This window comes from Amblyomma mixtum, chromosome 8 (genome assembly GCF_055824585.1).
Source record: "Amblyomma mixtum isolate Tamu chromosome 8, ASM5582458v1, whole genome shotgun sequence".
Taxonomy (NCBI): domain Eukaryota; kingdom Metazoa; phylum Arthropoda; class Arachnida; order Ixodida; family Ixodidae; genus Amblyomma; species Amblyomma mixtum.
In genome coordinates this window covers 11,348,241-11,375,987 of record NC_143019.1, presented here as the reverse complement: position 1 = coordinate 11,375,987, position 27,747 = coordinate 11,348,241, and the positions used below count along the sequence as shown (strand labels likewise).

Below are 27,747 nucleotides of genomic sequence, written 5' to 3'. Positions count from 1 at the left end.
CCCCTTGATCTTGTGACGGTGATGCCCATATGGCTACTTAGTCGCACAGGAGGCTTTTCTCGTAGTAACGAATCGGAGTTTCCTTTTCCAGGAATGAGCACAATGTCGGGTAAGTAGTATGGCACCCTAAAAATAATGTATCGTGTTAAAAACCAGACCAATACTCAATTTCATCTGGTCACCAAAATATAATGCATGACGTTTAGGACTTCAGGTGCACAGTATCGGTTGTCGCCGAACTGACGAAATATAAGTTTCCGTGCCGCTTTTTTGTTAAATTAGAAGGTTATTAAAAAAACGTATAATTTAAAAAAATCGATTGGTGTAGCATATATAAATAAATCATACACATGATCTTGTCTGGATTAATAAACAGGAGAATCATTGCAGCTTTCGATAGAATGTCCTTAAATACAGACCTTTTTTCTTGCAATTGATACCCCTTAAAATAGGCAGTAAGCAAGCGAACTGTATAATCTCCCGAAAACGGGCAAAGAACATTTTGTTATGTTCTACTTTAAAATCGCTCACGTGGCAGCCTTGACAGGTGTAGAGGCCATGCCGTGTATGGTACAGCCTTTGTCAAAAGTTTGGAGTCCAGGGGGTTTGCTTCTGAAGCACACTGTCTGGTTCGCAATGCATCTCCAGCGCTCCACATTTGCTGAAGGTAAGATGATTTCTGGTCCTGCCTCTTCCAATGGGTAGGGCTGCCACGTATGTTACAGGAGTCCCACTGCGAGGCTTAGAATCAAACCCCCTGGGCTCTAAACGTTTGACAAAGACTGTACTTCTGAATCCTGCGCCTTTACCTAATGACCGTTTTCGAAGCTGTATCGTTCTCGGCCTCTTCTGGAGTTCTTAATAAGGTGAGAGTCCGGACGAGAGCAGTTTGCGATGGCGGCCAAACAAAGTAAAGGCACTGACATGCGTCTGAGATTGACGTATAACGCGCTTAAGCATTTCTTGCATTCGTAGATATGTTAATGCACATCAGCGCACATTGGAGCTATGACCAGGTGTAGTTCCCGCGTGTTTTAACTTTCCCAATTTCCGCCGCATTGTTCTTTCCCAAAACAGAAGAAACGCAGAAAAAAGGATTTTGATCATATTTTCGGCCAAACACTGTTAACTCCTGCATGTTATAAAGTAAGAAAGAATTATGAGGTACGATCGAATGTGCAAAGATGGGAAACAAAGAATTGTCACATCAGATTATTACAACTTACCACTTAAGCAAATACAAGGCGCGCAGCGCATGTTTAAACAAACACTCAATGCTAAATGTTTTCATTTGAACGTTATCGTGAATGCAGTTCGTGACCTCTCTGAAAATGAGTCGAAATATTTAAGCCTTCGATGCAGCACAGCTCTCTAAATTTCCGAGTAGGCTTGCCATGTAGTGACCAATAAGGGTGCATGTTTTTTTTCCAGGAGTCAGCGGGATGTCGAGTAAGTGCTTGGGAAGAAGTTTTTTTTTCCTAATGCTGCATTCGCATGTTGCGGCCTTCTCCAAGACACCAGCTCTATAACAGAATAGCAAGCATACGCAAAATTGATTTGTTTGGTGGAGTATTTAGTGTATGTGGAAGAGTGTACACCTATTTTCTCGTCTTCGCAAAAGAATAGAGCGCCTATAACTGAAGCATTGTATTACTAATCCACCAGAAAATTTAATTTTTACTGATCTCCAAAATCTCCTTTGTGATAGCTCTAGTAACATGTCATTCATGAACTACCTTTACAAGTTAAGGTGCGCAGAAAGGGTGGTTATGTTTTATAGATGTAGTTGATGGTTCTGTGGACCTAAGCAAGACGGATGTGGGGATTTGTCTTGAATCGAAAACGAGAACCATTGGAGCTTTCCGCAGTATCCCAAAAAAGGTATTGAAATTTCCGCTCAGGTGTGATAATCTCATTCGATATCAACTCTAAACTAGCCTACTGTACAAGGACCTCTAAGAAGGCAATTCAAAATTTGCACAATATATTCCGAAATGAAATAAATAGCATGCGCAGCATCTATGCGAGGAGCCAGGCTATCCTTTTTTTAACTACTGCCAAAAACTTATCCTGTTATTTAGTGATCACTGCCAATGTCGTGTCGTTTTGTGCGTGTTGAAAGGTTCTCAATAAGGGGGGACTTTTTGTGAGCAAGTTTTTCAGTGGCAGTCGAGCCAAACAAAGACATTCACATGCGTTTCACTGTGAGGTAATAGTCGATTATGCATTGATCACAATGAGTAGAAGTACAACTAACATACTTAAGCGCACATTCAAGTGATCAGATGCCTCTTATTTCTTATGCGTTCGAAAAGTTCGTAATGTTCTTTTGTATTGTGCCTTCCCAAGTTAAATTTAAAATCGGAACAATTTCACCCGTATTTCTGGCACAAAATTGCTACCTCGTAAACTTTTTAAAAAAGTAACAGATGTTTCACCCCAGTTCACGGGACGATATTCTTCGGACACAGAACCAGGTTTCAGTCGCGCCAAAAGAGGGTGAAAAGTCGAATCTCAATTTACTCGCGGCTTCGTTTTCGCCATGATGTGTACGTCACAGCGTAACAGCCTTCGCACATTTTCGGCTCATATGCATTCCCTGATTCTCAATTGTGTTTCTTGGGATGTATGGTCAAATGGCGAATAAAAAAAAAGTGATTGTTTTCGGGAAGACACGCCACTTCTTACATGAACATCATTTCTGGACACTTTGCCTGTGCAAGCATTGTCATTCGATCTTCTTATTCTCATTTTTTTTTTACCTTTCACAGCCTTGGGTCAAAGTGGCTTTGAGTGAGTATGCATATTAAGTTCTTCACACAACATTGATAAGCAGCATCTGTCGTCACATTCAAATAGCTTTTCTCTACTCAATCTTGTCCCCCTCAAAAGCCGCTCTGTTCGATAAGGACTGCCGTTGACCATCCAATTTCTGCTGCAGTTTCACTCGAAGCGTGCGAAGCATTTAAGAATTGCAGCCCAATAAGTTACAGTATCTCGAGATAGCCTCTTTTAAATTTTATAGTTTTTTTTTCCGTATTCCCTGGCCCTAAGGGGCGAGGTTTTCGACTTCATGCAATCAATACCGAGAATACTCGTCACGAAAATTTGTACTAAATACGTTTGATTGACGCCGTGACATAGTAGAGCCCACAAATCACGGTACCTCGGAAATGCAGGACAGTCAGACGTACAAGCACCAGACGCCTGCACTGCTTCTAAAAATTAATTTACACCAAGAATAAAGTCCGAGCTCTTAGCCACAAATGAAGAGTCGATTTATCAAACATCTCGCTAACAGAGGATTCCACTAATTATTAGCTTTAACGCGCAATGTGGGCTATCATAGAAGCACCGTTTTACGACAGCAGCAGTTCCTTAGATTCACGTGCCCTTAATTACGCGTATACAGCTGCGAAATCTTGACCACTTCCGCAGCGAGTATGATTTAGCAGTTCCAATGTTCGATTCTATTTCATCTGCCCAGTCATTATCACCCACCGCACCAACTATCATTTCACGCCGTTATCGAAAAATGTTTGCCCCCTAGCCAAAAATGAAGTTCGAGAATCATAATCAATCGAATGTTCGGAAACTGCTGCCATCACAATGAGTGTCTTCATGCGGAATTTTGAGATGCTTGCTATGAGACCTGCAGCGTTAGTACAAATTTTCTTTTTTCCTAAGGATTGTAGTGTTCGCACTGTTTGGTGTACCCTCCTACTATTCTCTTCTTGGGACTTTTCGTCGTTTTCAGTGTTTCGTTTTTTTATGATCTTTGAATAAGTTTTGTGAAATTTTGAGATGAACTCATTCGCGTTATCTAATAACCTCCGAAGGAGTTATCTGGCTAAAATTTCTTCATAATGAAGAATAATATCTGTAAGAATCATAAAAAGTGCTACGATAATGTAGGAAGCAGTTAATTCACGAGTGGTACCCCACATTTCGTGCAAACAGGAATCTGTGCAACAGCCTCGGTAATCAGGCTTGCAGTATGTAATAAATAAATAAATAAGCAAATAAATAAATAAAAATCCTGTTTTTTTGCGTGGCCCTCTCCAGTCACGCAGCGTACGTTGATACACTTATTACTGACTGTGGAGGCGAAAGCTATTAAACGCCGTTTGCCAGGGTGACTCAAACAGAATTCGAGTGATAGGAAAGAATGACTGAAACCCCAATACCGTTCGTATCTTTCTCGTTTTAGTTTCAAACACACTCTATGAAGATCCCGCATAATTAGTGCGCAAGCTATAAAATACATGACGTCATATGGACGCCATGTTTGTCACGATATTACGGCGATATTTGCGTATGTGATCCTGACCAACGAACACTCCAGGCTCTAACCGCAGATGACACTGACAGATAGCCGTTTATCTAATACTTGTTCTCTATATTGTGAGCCTCCCCCTTTCTATAGGTACACTATATAAATATTTGTCCCTTCATGCTGCGTTTGAGTGCCAACGAAGTCTACGCAGTGTAATAAAACGCCAGTATCGAATAGGTGATAATGTGGGCTAAATAGTCACTAATACCTATTTTCATATTACGAACACAGTTAATGCCGTCGGCAACAAATAGTACGCAAAGAAGAAAAACTGGCACTGTTACGCATCTGCCGTTTGCCAATGTCAGTGCCTGAGTTTATAGTTAGTGTTTTTAGTCAAAAGTGACCTTACTAATTCATGAAGTTCCTAAATGGACAGTTAGCACCGACTGCTCCATATTATTTATTTTTATAAGAAAAACAGAACACAAATGTCCGAGGCTTCCCTAGCCGCCTCCCAGAGTGATGGGTGCTTGAACTATCCCATTGACCAAGGAGTGGGGACAGAGGATAACTGTGAATTGTTTAACACAAAGCTTGTTAAGGAGGGAAAGAAAGAACCGTAGTGCACAGCAAACAGCTATTTAATCCTAAACAAACGGTGTGCCTCTTATTGAATTTCCGGCTGAGCGTCCAAATCGAATATAGTCATCCATAATTCAAGCGTAATACTAAAATAAAATAAAATGCGTCGTTTTGTGTTGGGTTCATGGCACATAGGCAGCTAAGGCCATCATGCGGCAAGCACGAAATAAAACAATGTTATAATAAAGCTTACGGGCACTGTGCCACAGAAACACTGAAAACCAAACTAACGAGAGCAACAAATTTTGTAAGCAATGATGAAATATTAGTGGTTTACTTATCGTATGCGATTGAGCTGCCCTCAAAAAGCAGCCACCTTTTTGGCGGGCCGTCGTTAGACAGCTCACACTGGTTAGCTTTCGAGGTGCACAACACATGTAGAATGAGCAGTGGCTGCTTACGCAGTCATATACACTAACTATCTGCAGCTGAAACGACAGCTGTCTTCAAGTGTCGTGAATTTCCCTTTCGAACTGCAATGGAAACACCGCGCGAATATAAAAATGCAAAGAGCGATACACACTCCAAAAACATAGACTTACGCGAGTAGTTGCATGTAACCGTTCCAGTCGGATTTCTGAATCGCGTGCATCCGCAAAACAAAGTGGGAAAAAGCGACTCTGCTTGGTACAAAGCGTGTTTCGCTCCCTGATACCTCACCGCTGGGTTCATATTCGCAGAGACGGCGGAGATCGAAACGGCCAGCAGTTCTTGTTCGCCATCATCGGATGCTGTTTGATGATGGTCGCCATCGGCGTCGTGCTCTCCGTGCTTCTCGCAAGTGATAGCGGTGAGTACAACGTAGAACTCATCTCCTCAAAACACTTCAGGACCAACGATGTTTTCGGTGAAAGCTCAACCTACAAGGGGCTATCGTAAGACACAAATTATTCAACTGACAGTTTCCATATTGCTTCACGCGAGATTCAATTACACTTTTTTGCGGTCGTAAGTACAATAGCGGGTATTTCTTTGAGCTATTCTTCTCGCTCTTAGCTCAAAGCGTGCAGCATCGCCTATTCCACGTCGCAGTCACGTAACGACGTCTCAGAAAACTGACCACCACGTTGTCACCTCTGCGTGCGTTGCGAAGGAACGTCACAGTAATGTTGAACACATCACCGAATGCAGACAAAGCTGCTTTGAGCAGTGTTAGGCAAAAACCGTGCCCAGTGTGAACTCAGCAGAAGCGAGAAACGTGCCCCAGACAGCTGTCCCAGTAACAAAAAGCAAAGACGATTTTTTTGTTATCTTATATCGCGTACGTATTGCGACAATAAACTATCACACCCCGATACGAACTCGACTGCGCCAGGGAAAGACGAAAAAATGATTGCCGCCCAGCGTACTGACCTGTCTCCCCCCCCCCTCTCCCCAGCTTCAAGCGCCATCTAGATCAATAATCACAGGTGGTGCAGCATAGAAAAAATCCGCAAAGAAAAATTCTGTTCCTTGTGGCTGCAACCACCAACTTCGAATGCAACTGCCTATGCGCAGCTACTTTGGTGTCTCCTGCTACGACAGGAACGACGTGACGCTCTTCAGCCTCACGACTGTCCATCGTGATCCTGATACGAGCGATATCTACCTGTTTGCTGTCTTTCGGTGCATCTCTAAACGACCGCTGTTCCTAATAATCGGTTCACGATTTTGAAGAGCGAAAAACGTTTTTCTACAACGGTTGAAATGGGTTTTCTGGATGCGTTGCTGGCTGTGGACGCTACATCCATTGGTAGCACTTGGTTTTAAACGGATGGTAGGTAAGCTTGGAGAGCTTTTTTCTTATTTACTTACTTGCAGTAGTTTCCAGCACGGGCTTTCTAGAAAACTGCATTGCGCTCTATACCAGGATTTTTAAAATTTCATTTTGTTCAATATCTCTAACGCCCAAAAAAAGCAGGAGTTGGCTCAGAAAACAGAACGACTTTTGATTGATTGCATATCGGACTTCGTGTTAAAATGACGTCCAGGTGTTGCACGAGAATTCGTACGCGCAAGTACTGAATAGTGTGATAAATATGCTTGATATTAAATACTCTCAGATATGCACAGCAGAGGGTAATTAAGATAAAATATTAGACTACTTCAAATTCCGATAATAGTCACGGTAATGATACACAAAAATTACTGAAAATTTTAAGCTAGGGCTCCACGAGATAACTGCAGGTTTATTTGTGGAAACAAAAAAGCGTCATTAACGAACTGGTTTGGTTTATGGTTTGGTTTATGGGGTTTAACATCCCAAAGCGACTAAGGCTATGAGAGACGCCGTAGTGGAGGGCTCCGGAAATTTCGACCACCTGGGGTTCTTTAACATGCACTGACATCGCACAGTACATGGGCCTCTAGAATTTCTCCTCCAAAGAAATTCTAGCCGCCGCGGCCGGGATCGAACCCGCGTCTTTTGGGTCAGCAGCCGAGCACCATAGCCGCTGAGCCACCGCGGTGGCATCATTAACGAACTGCACATACGTTCATAGGCAACTGTGTTAGCACAACCCCCGCTTTCTTTTATTCCTATGGGCATTCGGGGTAACTGTGGCCCGACAGACGAAGCTTGTAGTAGTTGCGGGCGTTACAAACACGTAACGTTATATTTGCGCGTTCGTTTTAAATACTAGAATTATTGCTATACTGTGCGACAAAGTAATTCTCTAAAAACTGAATGAAATGTCATCACAAAAGATATGAAACGCTTACAGTATGATGGTGCCTGATAATAAATTTTGTATGGGAGTGCTATCAAAAATAGGAATGTAGCTCTAACGAAACCAGAAACAGAAGATCTAAGAAGGGAAATTATAGTTTGAACGGCACAAAAAAGTACTCGCTTTCTATGTATACTAAAAATAACCAACTTTAACGTCCTGAATTACGGAAAAAGTTTTCAACATTCTTCGATGTTGCTTGCCTTTTCTAAGAAATTGGCTCTTTTCACTAAAACGGAAGCCCATTTTGAAACAAAATATCAGCGTACGAAATCATATGTGCTGTCTACAACCGGTACTTATTGATTGCACAAACTAACGGTGGCAAGATTAACACTCGCAAACTACTACTGACCGATGCCATGTACGTCGGCTGCATGACATTTGACATTCATTCGAATGCGCTTCTCATGGCCTTCTTATGCGGAAAAATGCAATCCACGCAGGAGTCGACCTCGACGACGAGATTGAGGAGAGCAGTGGCGGTGGTGGCAGCGGCGGCAGCGGTGGTGGAGGCACTCCAACTTCCCTTCCTTCTCCCCCCATTGTTATTGTCGCCGGGAAAACCGAGACATCGGCAACGGGCGGGCCTGTGAGCAGTGAACAACCAACAACTGCACGCGCAACACTGCCCACAGGTGTTGCGCCCCCAGGAATTACGGTACCTCCGGTGACAATGATGCCAACGATGCCAACAATGCTAACAATGACACCGATGCCACCGGTGCCACCGATGACAATGGCTACGACAATGGCTACGACAACGACAACAACGACGACAACAACAATGACAACAACAACAACGACGACAGCAACGACAACGACGACGACGACAACAACGACAACGACAACTGCCCCAGGTATGTATCGCTGATATTTAGGAGGCCGCAGGAACGCAGAAGGCTTACGTGTAGGCTTCCGGTAGTATATGCCTATATGTACTTTTGGGCGCAAAAAAAAAAAAAAAGATGCTTGGCATGCCGTGCGCCAGTCGCCTACAACGCCAATTGCCGTTTTCGCTAAGCACGAGAGCCGCACATCTGAATCGTCAAACGACAAGTCTCTGTATGTAAACGGTTACATACTCACCTGCGTCGACAGCGGCTGGTGCAGGAATGTGGGTTAACATTGAAGTGTAGGTGCAACTCGTACAGTATACACCACATTTCTTTTTAGCACTTGCTTTGCCATTGTAGGAAATCGTTAATATGTGACTGATAATAAACTTTAATTCAGGACGTTTCCTACTGCGCTATTTGTCATTGCAAAGCATGTAGCTGTTCCCCAGATTGTCATCAAACCACAATGCAAACTAGTGAAACCAATGATATTAAGCGTGAAAGCAGGTGTATAAGAGCTGCTTAGAGTGCATCGGCTGATAATGTTTTCTTTACGGGTGCAGTTTCATTGCTATACGAACTTTTGACAGTTTTCGTAGTATTTTATGCGAAAGCATCTCTGTATAAGGTCTTTATTTTTGCATAAACGGGACCTATATCCAAGAGTGGTTCCAGTCCGTCATCATCAGTGCGTTCCGACTTCTTGCGCATTGTTGCATAACGCTAAAGGGGCGTTTACTGTGACGAAATGATTCAATGGCCAGGTTCAGAGGCGAAGCTAAGGTCGTTAAAGCAGGCTGTTTTGAGGAATGTTGCGGGGAAATCACGTAAGGGGGGGGGGGGGGGGGGGGCAATAATATGAACCTTGGCATCGGCTTTTCCCCCCACCCTCTTCCCTATGGCCAGATTGCGTTGACAAGAGCGGGCGCTTTCGCTCTCGATAGTTCCAAAAACTCTCGGTTGAACTCGTAACGTTGTGCGCATATACTATCCGAAACTATGAATTCGTGAGTTAATCAAACCTGGCACCCATGTTTGCTGACTTTCGACAGGCTTTCATGACTACCTCCCTTCGCCACAGTTTACCCGGGAAAAATTTAGGTGAAAATTGAAAAGATTTTTCTTAACGTGAAGCTGATGCTGTGCTCCCTAAAGAAAATCAAATTGTTGCGCAGACACAAAGCCAATGCGCACCATCATATCCAATGAGGACAACGAGCGAGATGTTCTTTTGCAGATTTCCTGCAAGGAGCGGCTTATCATAAATGTTCTCCAGCATATTTCTCCGTTAAGAGCCCGTGAACTGAATTAGCCCTCTTGAAGCTTCGAAGAACGAAAACCATGCCTCCATAAAAGCCATAAAAACCATAAAAACCATACCATAAAACCATAATCACAAGGTGACGTTTAACACATAAAAGGCTTCTGTATGTGTACTAGCCGAATAGGTTTACTCTTGGCTAAAAAAAAAAAGTTGTCTTCGGGAATATGATTAAAAGCAATTTATGCTACTGTTACAGCTGCATAGGCAGCTATTATGATTTAACCGGTTATGTATGACGAATTCCTGGGCTGAGACATTAAGCCAAACAAAAAAAAAACATTAGCTCTATTTCCTCGCCTAGAGCAAGTGTAAGCCATAAATATATTGTAGGAGAAGCGTAGCGATTTCTAGCGGCCCCACAATTGGTGGATTCCGCACTCCTTGGCCTTAGTAATTTGTTTTGAATTCAGAACAGACCTGCTTCCTTAGTGCGCCTGTGTTCTTCGACCTGGACAGTGCGCATATTCGCCCTGGATAGTTTTAAGCAGCCTTCGCCATTAGCGACTTCTGTGGGGCTCAGGCAGCCCCTTTCAGCCCCTTCTTTTTTAGTCAGGGACAGCGCTTGCATACCTCAGCAGTCATTGATGCGGATATATTGTTTAAATTTACATATTCATTTATTCAGTGCTGAAATTAGAAACGGCGCAGTAGGTAAATATTGGATATTAGCGCACTCAGCAACCCTGAGAATAACCTGAACACCCAAAGTATATCTGGGAAAGTCGTAAATGGTCCACAGCAGTTATATTAACGTCGTGCATTCCAATTACTCATTCCATAGACAATTATATCAGAGCTATGGAGTTTGCATTGAAATAGCTTTCCAGAATACATAAACTGTCAGAAGTTGGCTATGGCCTTCGAACACTTTATGCATATGGACTGAAAACGTGCTTCTAGGTTTGCACAGAATGGTAACTGAAATCTTTTAATGCTTAATTCCCCGTTTCTCTTCTGCACCCTTCATGCCATTTTCATGGCGAGTGAAAGTCTTGCGCAATAAAAAAATGCAAGAGCGCTGTAGTTTGAAAGCTTATTTACTGCATTGAAAATCACACTTATTAAAACAAGAAAGGGCAAAAATGAGTCGAGGAATACTTGGCAGCATGGCGAGAGACGCCAGACTGAAAACTGTCCTTATATATTAGTAATCATTGACAAAAGAAAATGAAAACAGAACAACAAAGACACGGGAACGTGCCATTCAGCCTCAAGATATCATCATTATCATCATCACGGGAACGTCTAGTAGTCTGTTCACTCGGTAGTTAAGATCCACAATATTCAGTGAATCAAATCTGTACAGGGTGCAGTTAATAATGGAGTGCATATTGCAACCGCGCAAAACGACGCAGGACGAAGAGAGGAAAGCACAGGACAAGACGCGGAACTACAATGGCGACAATGTTTTATTTATTTATTTATTTATTTATTACAGTACCCACAGCGCCGTGAGGCATTACAGTGGGGGGGAAGACGACTCAAACACAGTCGAAAAAGCAGGAAATGCAGATAAAAAGAAGATAGGCAAGCAACTGAATTTACAATCAAACAAGCAGACAGGTAACACTTTTACAATCATTGAAGAAACAAGGGCTCAATTACAATGCATATTTCGCAGTGAGGGAAAAAAACATCAGTGGAGGTAATGGTAGCAATATCATGGGGGAGTTTATTCCATTCTCGAATTGTTTGGGGGAATAAGGACATCTTGAAGAAGTTCGTTTTACACCTGATCTCTCTAATTTTGAAGGCATGATCAAGACGCGGTGAGACATAATCGGGATGTCGCAAATAATGCTCCCTGTTAATACCAGTCTTATTGTGAAAGACACTGTGGAGAAATTTTAGTCTAAGAAGTTTCCTTTGTTGCTGGAGTGATTCCCATCCAAGGTCATTCTTTGCAGCGGAGACGCTAAAATTTCTGTAGTAGTTGGCATTAACAAATCGCACGGCCAAGTTCTGGATCCTTTCAATGTTGTGAATATATACCAGCAGCCAAGGGTCCCAGACAGTTCCCCAAGGGTCCCAGACAGTGGCAGTTCCCCGCCTCCCGCCAATGATTCAAAACATTGTCGCCATTGTAGTAATTGCACACCCAGGGTCCGTGACACAATTGTCTTAAAAAAATTGACGACCCAGCTTAGCAGGGAAATCTTTGAAGCCTACTGCATAAAAAAAGAAAATGACCGTTGCATCAGCTCCACTTCAGTATCTTTATCTAAGAAAGAGTTAAACTATCTAGATGCTAACTTGTGCCACGCGCGCCCTCATGCCTGTGTTATTTGATGGTTTCGCCTGTTTATCAGGTGTGATTACGGTTCCTGTATAAATGTGGTTTTCCCGTAGTAAACTTTAGTTGAAGTTCTGCGTCTTGTCCTATGCTTTCCTCTCTTCGTCCTGCGTCGTTTTGCGCGGTTGCAATATGCACTCCATTGTCAGCCACCAACTAGCCCGCCTTCACGTGTTACAGGGTGTAGTTATAGCATGCAAATTTTCTTGCGCCAGCTTAAACATGGACACGTGATCGCCAACTAAAGTTCATTATTCTGCTTATACCGTTAGAATAGCGTGGAGAAGCACGGTGATCCCGTCAAGGATGTGAATACTTTAAATGTCCGTTGTTGCTGTTAGTGGCTATTTACTGGTAACAAAATGTTTTTGAAAATGAAGGAACCCATGTTCCTAGCCGCAGCATCAGCCATCGAAACCTGAAGCGCATGAGCTGCGGCTAGCAGGAATAAAAGGACAGGGAGAAGGAAAGAAATGGGAGAGCGACAGAAGAGAGGACAGGGGTAGGGCAGCAATATACACTATGTACAAATACAGGATATACAATTTTCGTTCTGTTTGCCAAAACACGGCCGCACGTCGTGGGATCCTGCCAAACAACGCTCCGAGTGCTTTGTCTTCGGCGGCGTTGTTGTTTTTCCTTCAAAGCAATCGCTTCTGCGTTGAAAATGAACTGACACTGTAGATGACGTTTACCATTCGCCCTCCAATCGACGCTGCGCGCTGCAGAGAATCCTGAGAGACATCGTGATTTTGAAGCGGTAGCTTCACTACTAGAGGTCATGGGTTGAGATCACCTTGCGTTGCCGATGACCTTAAAGGCCCACCCAAGGTCAAACCTTCAGTTTATAAGTTTGTAGAACCGGCGAATGGTCAATGGTAAAGGTCATTTCAAGGTCAAGTCAGAGGTCAACCAAATTTGGCCATGTGATTGACTTTAGGCTCGCCGAGGAGCCTAAACGCGGCGTTTACGTGATAGGACGTGACGTCACGCCATGTTTAACCGAATACATGACGGAAGGAGCGCCGGCGCACCTAGGGAAAAGTTTGCATGAGGTGTTAACGTGCTAGGCTGTGACATCACGGCCTCCTACACCGAGTGCATAACGGAAGTAGCTCCGGCGCTCCTGGCACGAAGTGCACATGTGGTTAGGAGAGCAGAAAGTTGGCCTAGTTGGTTGATATGCATACTGAAAAAATGCATATCCTTGTGTTTGTCTCTGCTCAGTAGTCTTGTTTCTGCGCAGTTTTTTTTTCAGTGTGCACATGTGGTGTTCAGGTGTTAGGCCGTGACGTCAGGGTCTGCAGCAGCGGCATGCCTTCGCATGAATTCCACATGTGGTGTTCACGTGCTAGGCCATGACGTCACGCGTTCAGGCGAGCATGAATAGGCTAAACCATCGTGAAGCTACCGCTTTTCACTCGGTTTAACCAAAGATAAAGCACCATTAATTCTTAATCGGCGTTTACGTCACAATTTGAAATGCTAGCTCAAAAAGACTTCGCATGCTTTAACTAGTTGTTCGACACACTCCGCTCTTTTAAGCTCGTCGAATTTTAAAAAGTCTGCATTCACCTTTAACCTGCTTACCCAGCACACTCTTGCTGATACGCACGGCTTCCTTTATTGGTGCATCCAACTCTTCTGTATTGCTCGTGTGCTGGCATGTATGTGGCGAGTATTGTCTTGCAAATAAATGCGGAGGCATTTGAGACTACTTACGTGCATCGAAGGCAAAAGCATGAATGTCCCATTGTGAGTTTTGGAATCCCTGTCGCGAGCTAGCGTTCAGCTCGACTAGAACTGGTATGCTATGTCCAGCGAGAAATTCTATGACACCACCCGAAAGGTGTACGACCCACGGTTGTGCCACAATTGCGAACCGAAAGTCGGAGCAAGGTATAAAATTAAAGGCACATATGATGTCGGTTGGCATCCCGGTTGCGAGATAACCTGAAACTTGACTAAGTGACGCATGCTATGTGTAACGAGAAGTCGTATAGCCACGCCGAACGCTGTATGGCGAGCGGTTAAGCCACAATTTTAAGGCGAAAGCCTTTAAGGCCTCATCGTTGTCTACAGAAGGCTGTCAGCAGAAACTTGTCAGCAGAGGTATCACGCGTTTGACAGGGGTCCACCGAGATATGTGAGACAGTTACTGCGTAGTTTTCATTTTCTTCGTTACGGCCTCTCTTTCCCTTTCTTCTTTCACACCCACTTCTTCCCTTCCTGTGCGGTGCGGTTCAGGTGTCCACCGAGATGAGAGAAGTGCTGCTGCATTTCCTTTCCTCAAAAAGCGTTGCGTTGAAAGGGCAAGGCATCGAGCCGAACGGGTGGCGGTGTTACTCCCTGGCAGCGCTACAACACGCTATCGTATTCCACTCGTAAAGGCAAAGCTTATGCGTCATTAATTAGCAGTTAATTATTATTCAGTCATTAATCTGTATTAAGCCATTAATTAGTAGCTCTTAATTACTTCGTAATTAGACATTAACTATGCGTGACGTCATCCAATGGTGATGTCACCAGTCCCACACAGGCAGTCAAAGTGGTGCGGAAAGTGCCCCCTGAATTTTTGACACGAATGTCAGGGAGCGCCTAAGATTTGGGGCATATCCTTCGTATATATGTAGTCTGATGGAATTGCTGCCGCAAGTAGCCTAAAACTAGCAGATGTCAGCTACGTGCAACAAGAAATCCTACGACATCGCCCGGAACGCTGTACGACGAACGGTCGGGTGACACTTCTCATAAAAAAGTCGCAAAATCTGGCCCCGCATGCAGGTTCGCCAGTTATGCCATGCATACGAAAAAAAAGGCGTTTTCGGCGAGCGCGGCTTCGGCCGCTTATCCGATTTTTTCAGCAGCGTCCGCTCCGGCGGACGCAGTTGTTGCTGCGACGCGCGTCTTTTCTTGCCTTTTTCTCTTTCCTCTGATATCTTATCTCTCCTCTATCTGCACGTTGGCAGCGGTGGTTGCTTGGCTAGAGCCAGTAGCAGGTCCGTGCAATTTCCTTTTCATCCTTCTCTCAGTCACAACAACAACAACAACAACAACAACAACAACAGGCGTTTTGGTTTGGAGTTGATCAGTAGTGCAAAGGTTAATGGTTCAGGCGTCGTGTACCCCATGTTGCGGCGGGTGCGTGCGCGCATGTTCGCCCAGGCGTGCTTGGACCTTGTGTCGCTGGATTACGGTGCGGCCCCTCCCATATTAAGTATGGCGTGCGTGTGTAGCGCGCGTGTGTGGTGCGCGTTGTTCGTGCGTGATCTTTCGTGCGCGTTGTTTGTGCGTGGGTTTTTGTGCGCGGTTTTTAACCCGGCGTGCTACCCCCGCGTATGGACCCACTAGAACTTTCTTGGACACTTTTTGTTTTTGGACACTTACGTTTCCTGTGAGTGTGTGTGCATAGGGCGACATCAGTTGCCGCAATGTTTCTTTGTTTTTGTAGCGGGACGGATGTCCCTTTTTGATCGAGGGTCCAATAAACTTCTCTTAAGGGTCTGTGTTAAGTCCGTTGAGTACACGCTGGTGTATATTTTTTTCTTTTTGAGGAGTCTGTTCTGCGTGTCCTCGCAGAACTACCCGGTTCGGCGGCTGCACGCAATCTTTATGGGTCCATCTCTCTGCCTCAACAGCAAAGATGGTCGCCTAGGGAATTTCGGCTACTGAGGTGCAAAAACTATCTTGGAGTGTGCTAATAGAGGGGTGAAAACCTTGCTGTTAACAAAGGCTTCTGGCCTGATTTTGCGGTACAGTAAGACAGCACAGTGTTTGTTTAACGGAGGCAGTGATAGCTACACAAAAGCCGACTATACACTGAGAAGTGTTCCTAGGAGAGCATCCGTCAGGGACACACATGAAGGTCGTGAAGAAATAAATGCCCCTCTAGCGGGCGCGCGCTTTCTTTCCCCTGCATGCGGACTACGGGTAACTCTCGCCGACGAGGCGCAGTTCTTCACACGCGATGAAATCTCCACTGCGACCGCGTACGCGTTGCTCGTACGCTGAAATCGAAGTTTTGTTTTGATAGAAAGAAAGGCGGTGTAATTTCCCCACTTCTTGGTGCGCACCTCTATCATTCTATGAAGGCAGGGATGAAAGAGGGACTGCCAAAAATAGAAGCAGACAGCGTGGTATAGGGCTCTGGATATGGACGACCCAAGGTTCTCTAACGTGCGCCGATGCCGAGCAGCGCTCGGGCGTGTTCTACATTTTATCTGCATCCCATCCACAGTGGACCCTCGGGTGGCCAGAACAAGGGAACTTCATAAGCGCTACCCACCTTAGACCCGTGCCGCTCATGTAGATGCGGCAGAATGCTCTCACCGCCCTCCCTTCGCAGTGGTAGTATCGGATAAAGCCCACAACCTCCCCTGCTGCGTGACCCTCGACAAGTTAGCTGAACCAATCGAGGCGGAAGAAGCTGCCTTTGCTCTGGCAATTGCTCACATTCAGGCCGAATACATTTTCTCAGACTCAAAAACGGCGATTCGTAACCTCGCAATGCGCTGATTACACGCACCCGCTTCCCGTATCCTTCAGTTCATCGCGCGTACCCAGCTCATAATCACCATCATATTGTTTCCATCGCACTGTGAACACCGCGGGAATACTGCCGTCCATGAACACGCCCGAGCACTCGTCAACCGGGCAGCCGACGGTCTAGCTTCCTTTCGCAGTCCACGTGAATACCTACTCACCATGGAAACTACTTTATACTACCGCAATTCCCGCCTCAGCTGTCCTCCCGCTCATAAATCCCTGTCCTAGGCCAAGCCAGTTGGCCGAGCACTATGCAGTCCAATAACCTTGATTCTTTAATTGATCTAGGAGACGCTTCACCTCATTGTAGTCTCTGCTCGAGCCTGCAATCAGACTTTATTCACATATATTGTAATTGCCTCCACAACCCTACTCCCTCCTTGATGGTGGTCGCCGAAGCCCAAAGACTTTCGGCCACCTGAGGGCCCACTGTCTTCCTCTTCCCAAACCAGAACCCCCCGCCCCCCCCCCCCCCCCCCCTCACCTGACTCAATTCTTGCTGTGAATAAAGTTGTTTGGTCCTCCTCCTGAGGGGCGGGACGTTAGTCCCATGTCCTTAGGTTTAACAGCAAGTACCTCCAACTACTGAGCACACGTGGCGGGTGGCTTACGTCAGTTCCTGCACACACAGCCTCGCGCTGGTGGGGAGCTGCCGGTGGTAGCGTATACGTGACGCATGGTATAGCGTTGCCATAGCTACGGTAGCGGGGAGTCCTAGAGTTCAGAAAGTCGAACTGAAACCACGACCCATTTGGACTCATTTCGTTCGTTTTGGCTTATCAGTAGGGCTGCACTGATAAGGGCTGCACGGGCAGCCACTTAAATTTGGCCTACTTGGCATTCTCGTTAGGTTGATAGTCGTAATGAGTTCGTTTCATAACACTGTACATAGAAACCCAGCTTCATAATATTGTGATTAATACGGGCTGGGGCCCTTTTGAGTAGCGTGTCTTGAACAAAATACCTGACTTTGGGCATATTTGCGCTAGTTGTGCGAACTTTCTTTCTGCTGCCTCATTTTTTCAGTGAAAGAACTCGTCTGCACGGTGGGGGACTCGGCATCTGCTCCGAACATGTACCCAGATGACAAGCTCTGCAATTACATTTATTACACGGACGTCTTCATCACCGGGAACGAGGTGGCGCCCACAGAGGAGTTCACAAGTTTTGACGTATTCAAGAAAGTCCTCGGTCGGTATAGAAGGACCAAAGGGGGACTTTCATTTGACATTAGGTGAGTGACGAGGGACAGGAAATTTCGGACGGAAGCTGCTATCATTAAACGCAGAAACGAAAACAACTGCTGCTTCAGGTGGTTTGCTCTGCCCACTACAGGCTGCTTCTCTTCAATCTGTGTTCGCAGTGGAATCGAATACTTCTTTATAACTATTAGTATCACAGAGCCATTCCCACAGTGGCAGTGACATACGGCGAAAAATTAGTTGCCATCAAGGAACTCCAGATATATATTATTTAGGTTGCTCTCTATCGATAATTTGATTTTCTTGACAGAGTCTGCAGTCGTTGAAGACGGAGCTTTCAAACGCTATAAATGGGAGATGAAGTGAGCGTCTCCCCCCCCCCCCCCCCAGTGCTTGGTTATATTCGCATTGTATTAGCAGAGTGCAGCGAGGTCTAGGCAGTTTAGGACATGCTGGGGAATATATAACTAACTTAATATAGGAGGAGAAAACGCTTTTTCTGTTGACAGTTCAAATATGTCATCACGCGATACGCAGATGGTTTCAGCATCCCACGTATGCTGGATTTTTTTTCCTGTGATTTAAGATCGCTGCTCTTTAGATTCGATACCAAAGAGTTTTGGCAGCCAATCCGCTTGGCAAATAGGCTATATTTTCATACTTTATAAGTCCTTTGCCTGCATTCTTGAAAACGAGGCGCTCACTTTTACTACGATAATGCCACGGAAGGCTTTTGACTGGAAAATGCTCTTCAGACGCATCCAATGAAAATTAAAAAGCACAAGATAGAATGAAAAGGGAAGGAATGGGAATTTTGTATTACAGGAAATTGTAAAACCCGCACCTGCGTGAACGTTGCAGAGTAACTCTCAATAAGAGAGTAGCTCCCAATAATGACTATAGTAGTGATTATTTATCCGTATGCATTATGATATTAAGAGATGCTGCGCCATGATATAGCTCAGTGAGAAAGAGCAGAGTTTAAATTTTTGGAGATGCCGAGCAAATGGCAGGACAGGTCAGATGTAGAAATTTTCAACAAACAGGAGCGTAAAATAAAAAAACTACGGCTGGTACTGACCAGTTGGCAACTCTGTACTAAACAAAGGATTCAGCGTAAGATTTTATGTGCCACAAAATTCAAGTGAAAAAGTGCTCTCACTTCGGCATTCAATATTTCAGGGTGTCGATTTGTTGCCTTCGCAGATATTTAGTAAATCATTAAAAAAGACAAAGTTTTTCGTAACCTTTTATCAGAAGAAATGCAATGCTGCACAAATTCTATAGTACACAGATGGAAAGTAGGATTTATTTTAATGCACTTTATTGGAAGAAGGCAACAAAAGTGTGGTGTCTGAAAAAAATGCGAATCTGTGAATATTTTTCATCCGTCCGCAATCCGAAATGTATTAAAAAAACTGCACAAGGGCTAATAAAATTGCCAAAAATAACGCAATAATTGTGTTCCGTTTCAAACAAATATACCTCAAATTTTAATGGTGCATGGGGTCTACGGGGTGCCCTATGTCAGCAACCCTACTATAAATAATACTCACTCAGTAATCACACTCTGCATTAAAATGGCCTTAATTATTAAAGAATGTAGGACTCATGGCTTCAATAATTTGAGTACAAATGCGACCGTCTTGATGTCCATGATCTAGTAAACTTCGAGTCTTAAATTAACGTCAAAGAAGAAAGCACTGGATGAGACCGAGGTCATGCAGCAGCAAATAATCGGATCAAACCCTATTCGCCAAGGCTATATTTCAGGAGATGCAAATTACTATATCCAGTTTGTACTTTACCATGTCCTATTAAATGTGCCTATACTGCCTAAATTCTCCTAGAGCCCACTAATACGGCGTTCTGCATTTACCATTAGCACCCTTGGTGTGTTGAACACAAAATACCGTACATATTCTCATTAGGGACCATGTGCACTTATTAAGAAAACCTATCTTCTCTAGAAACGGCAGTGTGATGTGCTAACAGCGGTGCTTTCTTCTTCTTGATGATGAATTTACTTTATTTGCGCACGTCAAGGAATCAGAGCGCAATGAAGACTTGACTCTTAACCGCCGTCATCTTCCTCCCCTTTCAGCAGGCTGGGATCTCTTGGATTATTCCTTTGAGACAACTCATTACCGACAACAATAACGTGAGCCGTACATTGCCACTATGTCAATATCTTAATTCTAGTGTCTTCGTCCTGTATGACATCTGAAGAATAACAGACCCGACAGGCTAATCGTGATATATTATAGTTCTCCTAAAGAAAGCCCTGATAACCCATTTATGACGGAACACAATGTGAACGAAAAAGAAATGTCACACAAAATGCGGTGATTATTTTAACAAAACCCTCAGTAACTGAGTTCAAAGCTCCGTGAAGTATGTTCACATGAACAAAATGCGGGCGCACGCTAAATACAAAAAAAACAATTAATCATCGAGAACAATGTTATCAAAGTATCAGTTTTACGCTAACCTGAAACTACATGCAGTGAGCAATAAAGAGCAAAAGCTCGCCAAACTGAACACCACCTGAGTTTGAATTCGGCTCTCCTCATTGCCAACTCGCCCACAGCTGAGATGTAAAAGATACAAAAAAAGAAAAACGATATAAGATTCAAGATTCTAGACGGCTGTATCTGACCTGTTTTTGCTTAGCTTATGCTCAGCATTCTGCCGCGGCGTCAATAAGCGCCTGACTGACAGAAAAGTGTTTGATTTCTCAACACCCTGCCGGAATCGCATTTTTCCGGCTTTCTGTGCGTGGCGTGCTTGTTTAGCTGTAGTGATGCCTAAGCGTGTCGATGAAGTAGGCTGCTCCTAAGGAAATTATACAATGCTCACTGGTTCTTTCCGACGCCGGGTCCGAGGAATCCAACTGGGCAAATAAAGGATCCTGCAGCGAGGCAGTGTGGCGAAACTGCATGCACATATCAGCGATGCTTAAACCAGCAGCGACAGTTATGGCAAAGACATGTCGCGTTCAGACCGGTGTTTAAGTTGTTAAGACCAGCCACTTTGGCTGCTCCACCTTGACACCGAAGATTGAATAAATATGGCATAGCGTGATCGGACTTTGGACTGGAATGTTGACGGTTAGGCTAACCGAATCGTAGACGCCAACCGAGATACTGCATACAAACGACGGAGGGTGCTGGAGAGCCCACTTGGAATGCGGTCGTACAGTGCCCGAATGATCAGCGGAGATGCCGTCTGGCGGTATCCGAAACAATGACTAGGAGATGCGCGAGTTGAAAAATAAATATGGCGCATTGTTCAAACCAGTGAATCTCGAACTGCAGTGCATACACAGAATTTGTTGGCTGTTATGTTAGAAAACTGTAAATAATTTTCGGTTCGGCTTTCTCACTGGAGTTCAGTTACGCTCTCAATCACTTTTTTCAGCTTGGAGACTTTCACTGCATTAACTTCAGCGATTAACTGCATCCATTACAATGTCAACGCGTTTACTGCCAGTGTTTTGCTGGGCCGTGAAATGAAGGCGCCAAAGAGGCAGCGCACGATGAATTTTAAACCGGTAAATAATCTGAATACACTGCAGTGGACATTAGTTTATGGGCATTAGAGAACCAGGCCTCGATATTAGCTGCTTCATAGCGCGCACGCTGTGTTGCGACAACCAAATATCTTTATTTTCCTACGCAGATATATTACGGCTAGCATCGTTCAAAGAAACTCATCAGCTCTGACAGCGCTGGCGTCGAAAAACATCTTACATTACGGATTCCTAACCATGATTGCGCCGATAGACAAACTCAACGTGTGGGTGAACAAAGCCAAGGCCATTTTATTGGTAAGCCGTCTACAATCTCTGAACACAATGTTGTGACCACTGCTGTTGCTCAAATGCTGCGACCACTCTAAAAGCATCAATGCAAGCTCAATTTCTTGCTGGCTTCATGGAGGAGACTTGCTACAGCGATGAAGATGCATCACTAACAGCATGTTTAGTTTGCATACGAAACCGGCTAAACCTGACGCCATTCAAAACTGAGAAGTTTCAGGGCTGGTATTGGCTGATGAATGTGAAGCGTAAAAGTGTGCAGGTTGTCCCTACTTAAAGAAGTCATGTAAAAAGAAGCAAGCATAGCTGCACACATTTTTTGGAATTAATGTTGATGCGCACACTATTATTCACATTGTTCTTCTTTAGACCTGGCATCGAAATTCGAGTTCAGTGTGTTGTGTTATATTTCCGTGCTAGTCCGAAACAATAAGAAAAAAAAATAAGGCACGGTCATGTGCAGCCCGCCCTGCTTGTGTGGCCGCTTGTGGTAAGAGCGAAGTACAGCCGTGGCCGCTCGATCCAAGGGTGCGTGTTCTGCTTCGAATGCTTCTTGAGTCAGACGCTATGAACCACTGCTCCTTTCCCTTGCTATTCCGCTCTATATGGCTTCATGCTTTAAACTGCGCAAAAAAACACGGACACAAAGGTAGAAGGCACGACACGAGCGCAGACATCAACTAAATTCAACTAAACTGGCTCTTATCACCGTACCTTTAGTGTCACTGCTATCAAAAGTTCTCCATAATTACCACTGGTTTCACGCCGCGAATCAATTTCTCGCTTTCTCCGTGTTTGTGTAGATCTTCAAAACAATCCTGTCCTAAAGAGTCGGCTACTAACTCGCCCTACATAAGTTTCAGGCCACGTTGATCATCGCCATGAAGCATGTGTTCCTTTTTGTGGTGTGTTTTTGTTGCGTTGGTTTCTATGCGTCTATGCCCTGGGTTATTTAGAGCTTTTATAAGCACCTGTTCCTGATATAAAAATTTAGCTGATAGTCTGCGCTCGTGTCGTGCCTTCTACCTTTGTGTCCGTGTTTTTTTGCGCAGTTTAAAGTACGAATCCCGAACAACTCGCCCAGTTTTCCTTCCTTATTAACTATATGGCTTTGTGGCGTCAGCCCGGCCCGCTCTATTTATTGCAGCAGTACGAGGGCTTTTAAAACCGAGGAGAAAGTTGCAAAGTCAAGATTCAGTTAGAGAACCCCGCCGTGCCTTCACGCCTCGAGTTTCTCGGCTCCGCAGATATGCTGCAGGAGTTCAGCGCAATCTGCCAGCCGCGCTGAAAATAGTTTTTTGATGGTGACAAAATCGGGCGTATGTCAAGCAACTTTATAGGGTCCGTGCGAAGCTGCTGCCTCTCAAAGGCGCTGAGGGCTTCACGCATCGTGTTTAATTAACGGTCCAAAACAGTCTCTTGAACCCTTTTTAACGTATGTCGAATCCTCAGCATTTAAATTTTCGTGCAGCTAAGAAGGAAGACAGTATTCTTGCTTCCATTACCAATGGCACAGAGAAGATTTTCACGATGTTTAACACCACCTTTGCGTATCAGCGCAGCGAAGGTAGACTGGCGTCAGAATTTGTGTTCAGGTTTCCAAGACAGCATATGAAAAAAAGATTACACTTTTGTTGCTTCCTCTATGCACTGATAGGCACCAGAAACCTAATTTTATGGCATGTCTCCTTCTTTGCAATGATGCGGAAGGCACTACTATGTATGAATCACCATCTGGTGTTCTCCTACAAGTGCTAAATATTTATAATCGAATTTCTTTGTCAGCTGTCTCGGTTTCGGTTTCAACAGCCAAACGATGGCTATGACGTCAAAGTGTGGTTATATCTCACGGGAGGCATGGAAAATGGCGACATAATCGCTGCTTCATCATTGTAATTTATTGCAATGCTCAAGCCAGCCTTCCTCAATAGTCGGAATAACAACTATGTAGGAACAGCGATTATAACACATTTTCTTGACGCTTCACGTGACCAGTAACCCTACATTGACGTCACAGTCATCAATCGGTGGTTGAAACGGAAACCGAAACAGCACTGGAACTAAATTCGAAAGTAAACTATTTAGCAATCGTAGAAGAATGTCACGTGGTAATTCATGTATAATGCCTTTCGCATCATTACAAAGAAGAAAACACGCACCCAAAAGTTAGATGCGTATACTCTTTAAGGGGCCTTTAGCCATCCACAAACACTGCAAACTGTACCACAATCATTTTTAGCCCCGATTGAAGGCAGTCTCAGTACTCACCTCTTCCACACTTATGCCGACTGAGAGACTACAATCCCGCATTAACCTTTCCAGGAGTTCAAAAATTTGCAAGGCAACGACACATCAAGAAGAACCATCATCGCCATCGGTACCTTCAACTACAGTCAGACAATGGCCATGTATAAGAATCTATTCCAACAAGCCCTTGCTGAAGAGTGAGTTTTGACGTCATTACCTGCTGCAGTGCGGATAGCGTGCCTTCAGTAGCTTCTAACCTAGGCGCTCACATCTTCATAGAAATAAGCTTAGAGAAATAAGAATCTATTGCCGGCGCCTGCTCGCCTGTTACGATGACCCTTTTGTACGTAAAGGTATGCGGCCATGATGATATGGGCGCAAAACTAGTCTCGCTGCTACAAACTCTGACAAAAAAGTTTTCTTCCAAATGTGGTTTTGCGTGTTACTATTCTTTCTGTTACCGACATTTGTGTGATATGTAACTGTATGCCAATGATCTAAATAAAATTATTTGCGTAATAAGTATGTCTAATGCAAATGAAATCACGTGTGAAAGCAACACCGCTCACCCTATCTCAACAAGGTATTAGCTGTTCTCATTGTAAGAATGTCAAGAGGACTCACGTGCCATTTCGATGCGGTTAGGGCCATCTGGTGGCCAGGAATATGACAATAAAAAACTACAAAAAAATCCCATATTCTTACTTCATAATTTGGAGCAGCTACGGCTTGGTTCCTCTCAATAAGAAAAACGCCATAATTTACGTAAAACGAGGGCCAGTAAAAAAAACAGAAAAATTGTAAACCACTGCGCCATTCTCGAACTGTAATGCGCAAAACATTGACTAGAGGGTCAGCTAAGATTAGTAATGCATGCTGAGCCAACCACACTTTCTGCTGGCGTGCATGACGGCCGCGTTTTCCGTGCTGCTGTAGCTTATGACAGAGCAAACTTGCGAAGATATCAAATCTAAGCATAGCTTAACTAAGCCCGTGCTTAATATTGAGCGTTCCGTAAGTTCGCCTCGTCGTAAAGCGCAGGAGCGCAGAAAAAGCGGCTGTCGCGCACGCTACCTAAAGATTTGGCCGCTGTAAAAATACGTGGGGTGAGGTGTTGAAACTTGTACAGCAATGCTGTTTATGAAAAAAAATAGACGCACTGTGCCTCTGAGATTCTGCAATCGGTGACGAGCGGTTCGTGCATGCTGTCTTTTAAGAGGCGCTGTAAGCGTTACTGCCGATAGGCATATCTAGAGCAGGTTGGAAATGGGGTGCACAGGCAGATATTGCTTAACACGGTTTTCGGTGTTGCTGCTAAAGGGACTTCTTATTCCGAAGCAAACAACTATGGATTTGTAGTACTGACACCCAAGCATGAAATGTGAGCTCAAAATCTTTAAGCGCATTGAAAACAGAACAAACAATAGCAAAAAATTGGGGAGCTTCTTAACAATCCTGAAAAACAAAATGCCATGCCTTTAGGTTGTGTGCTGTGATGTCTATAGCGAGTAACCGGTTGGAACTGGTTTAATTGCCTCCTTATGTGGTGTGCATCAGTCACTACCTTCTAAAATGTTTGACTACCTTGACCTTAATTATCATATGGGAGTGTACTAATTTCATCCACTAATCCACCTCATTGCACCCATTATTTCTCACTAATCCACCTTAGTTCATTTTCAGGGTTGACCCACATACAAATTGTTTGGAGACATTTGGAATTTTGTAGGGTGGGCAATGTTCTAGATTTTGGAGGTGATTGGCACTCGCTGACAATCTTAGGTTCGCAATTACTGAAATCGCGACAAGCAAAAAGAAGCATTAACTTATTTTCTGCATTGATCTACATGTTACTCTTGTTACGTGCGACGCACATTTCTCAAACAGGTGTTTCACGCGCACTACGTCATACGGCATATAGCTAGAGACATTCAAGCGATAAATTCAGCACGTCTCGAAATGTCCACATGGAAATAGGAGACAATTGTTGGAGAAAGGATGAACCGGTTCTAAATTACCGCGTGCATGAAAGAACTCTCCCTCCGGCATTTTGATAATAGTTTAGAAGGGATGGCATTCTCCTGTAGAGGCGTTCATGGGGCTTTAGGGATGGTAGTACAACAGAGCAGTTTGAGAAAAAATTAGAAACAAACGCAGAAGTGTTGTATAAGCCTTGGTGTGGTAAGCTCTTTGGGCTAAAAGACACTAGTCTAGGAAGGAACATTACTAAAGTGTATTCATATTCAAAGAACCAAACGAACCGCCTGCTTTCAATATATATTCGCTGAATAGGAGCAAGTTAATGGACGATCTCATGTTGATCATTGATGCTTAATTATTGACATGCGAACATTTATTTAACAACTTTGACGATAACAGCTTGTCAGAAAACCTACTGGCTTGTAAACCAAGCGAAATATATTTTATCAGAGAGAGTTATAGATGAGTTTTTTTCTAAAAAGGTTACTTCGACATCTAACGGGGATAACGAAGGCACGGCAGAGCTAGGTTTTATACATTATGGAAGCCTCGAATGGAAAGATTCAGAGTGACAGCTAATCAACTGACCTATTCCATTGTACTTATTCTATGAAATTATTTTTGTAGAAGGCTTTGATTCCAAAATGATCTTGTTCATTGAGGGTTAAGAAATCGACCCCGTATGCGGTGTGTTTTGCTTTTCCTGCAGTTACAAGGCGGACGTGGTGGTCGCGGTATCGTCAAACAGCATACAGGAAGACGTTACGAGCTGTAAGGTGCTCCCTCCAAGCGGCCGATACACTGCGCCCGGCAACTTTCCATCATTTGTGAGCGCATTCCTCTCAATCCCATTGCACAAACCCTTGATAAAGTACAGATCCACGAGTTCTCTAATGCTAGAATCACAAATGTTTTGCGTAGCCCAAAGTGCCAATGCGTTCGGGACCCTTGGGGGCCCCCAAGTTCGCACCGGATGCTCCGTCGATCTTGCCCCCTGTAACTCGTCCCAGCATCGGTCCAATGCGGCCAGGCCTAACCACCGCACTTCCTCACCGGAGTTTGAATGGACTGTATAGACAGCCCATAATGACACACACCGACCACGCAAAACGTTATTCCTTCGAATTTTCAGATGGGGTGTTTGCGAGCTCTACAGAGCCCATCAAATTTGGCTTGCTCAACTGCTACACAAAAGGTGAAACCTCTGTCCCATAGCAGTTCAGAAAAGATTGAAAAGCATTCAGTCTGATGGAACTGAACAAGCAGGGCTCGGTAGTCACCTGATCCCTGGGAAGAAAGCCAGCAGAGGACATTTTAACCACCAGAGCAGATTCCCCCCCCCCCCCCCCCCCTGTTTTTAAGAGCACTTGGCCACCCGTTACTTTTTTAATACACCAGCTACCCTTGACACTGAGTTTCCGGAGGCTGCGACACTCCAGAACTATGCGGCTATGAAATCTCAGACGCAGAGGAAGGTGCTAAGAACCTGTGTGCGGACAGTCCGGAACAGGAAACTAAACTTTGCTACATTTAACTCAAGAACCTTAAAGAATGAGGCTTACGCAAGACTGTTCCATCGACTAGTGGGCATCTAGCGCTTTGTAACGGGGCTTAATTAGAATGGTTTGAGGGACCAAATAATCGTGTACAGTATTAAATGGCGGGCACATACTATGCTATAACGTATTATCGGAAAAACGACGACCAGTTATGAGATTCCTGATGAATCAGGATAAACATTCTTCGAAAACATAGCGCAAAAATGACACGGACGGCACAGAAGTGCACAGGACAGGCGCTAACTTGCAACTTTATTTTCGAAATGCCACCACGTCTAATATATAGGAGCCGATCACGTGGTAGCATTT

The 27,747-nt window shown here is 44.3% G+C and overlaps 1 protein-coding gene across 1 annotated transcript in view; it reads left to right on the top strand.

The window, feature by feature from the left end:
* LOC149331332 (uncharacterized) overlaps nt 1-27,747 on the top strand; it is a 47,090-nt gene that overhangs the window by 4,745 nt on the left and 14,598 nt on the right. Inside the window, exons 3-9 of the mRNA XM_089557335.1 lie at nt 2,772-2,793; nt 5,602-5,711; nt 8,076-8,489; nt 17,657-17,864; nt 21,514-21,661; nt 23,975-24,096; nt 26,589-26,706. Coding sequence (XP_089413461.1) covers nt 2,772-2,793; nt 5,602-5,711; nt 8,076-8,489; nt 17,657-17,864; nt 21,514-21,661; nt 23,975-24,096; nt 26,589-26,706 — 1,142 coding nt within the window. The remainder of the gene's footprint in view (nt 1-2,771; nt 2,794-5,601; nt 5,712-8,075; nt 8,490-17,656; nt 17,865-21,513; nt 21,662-23,974; nt 24,097-26,588; nt 26,707-27,747) is intronic.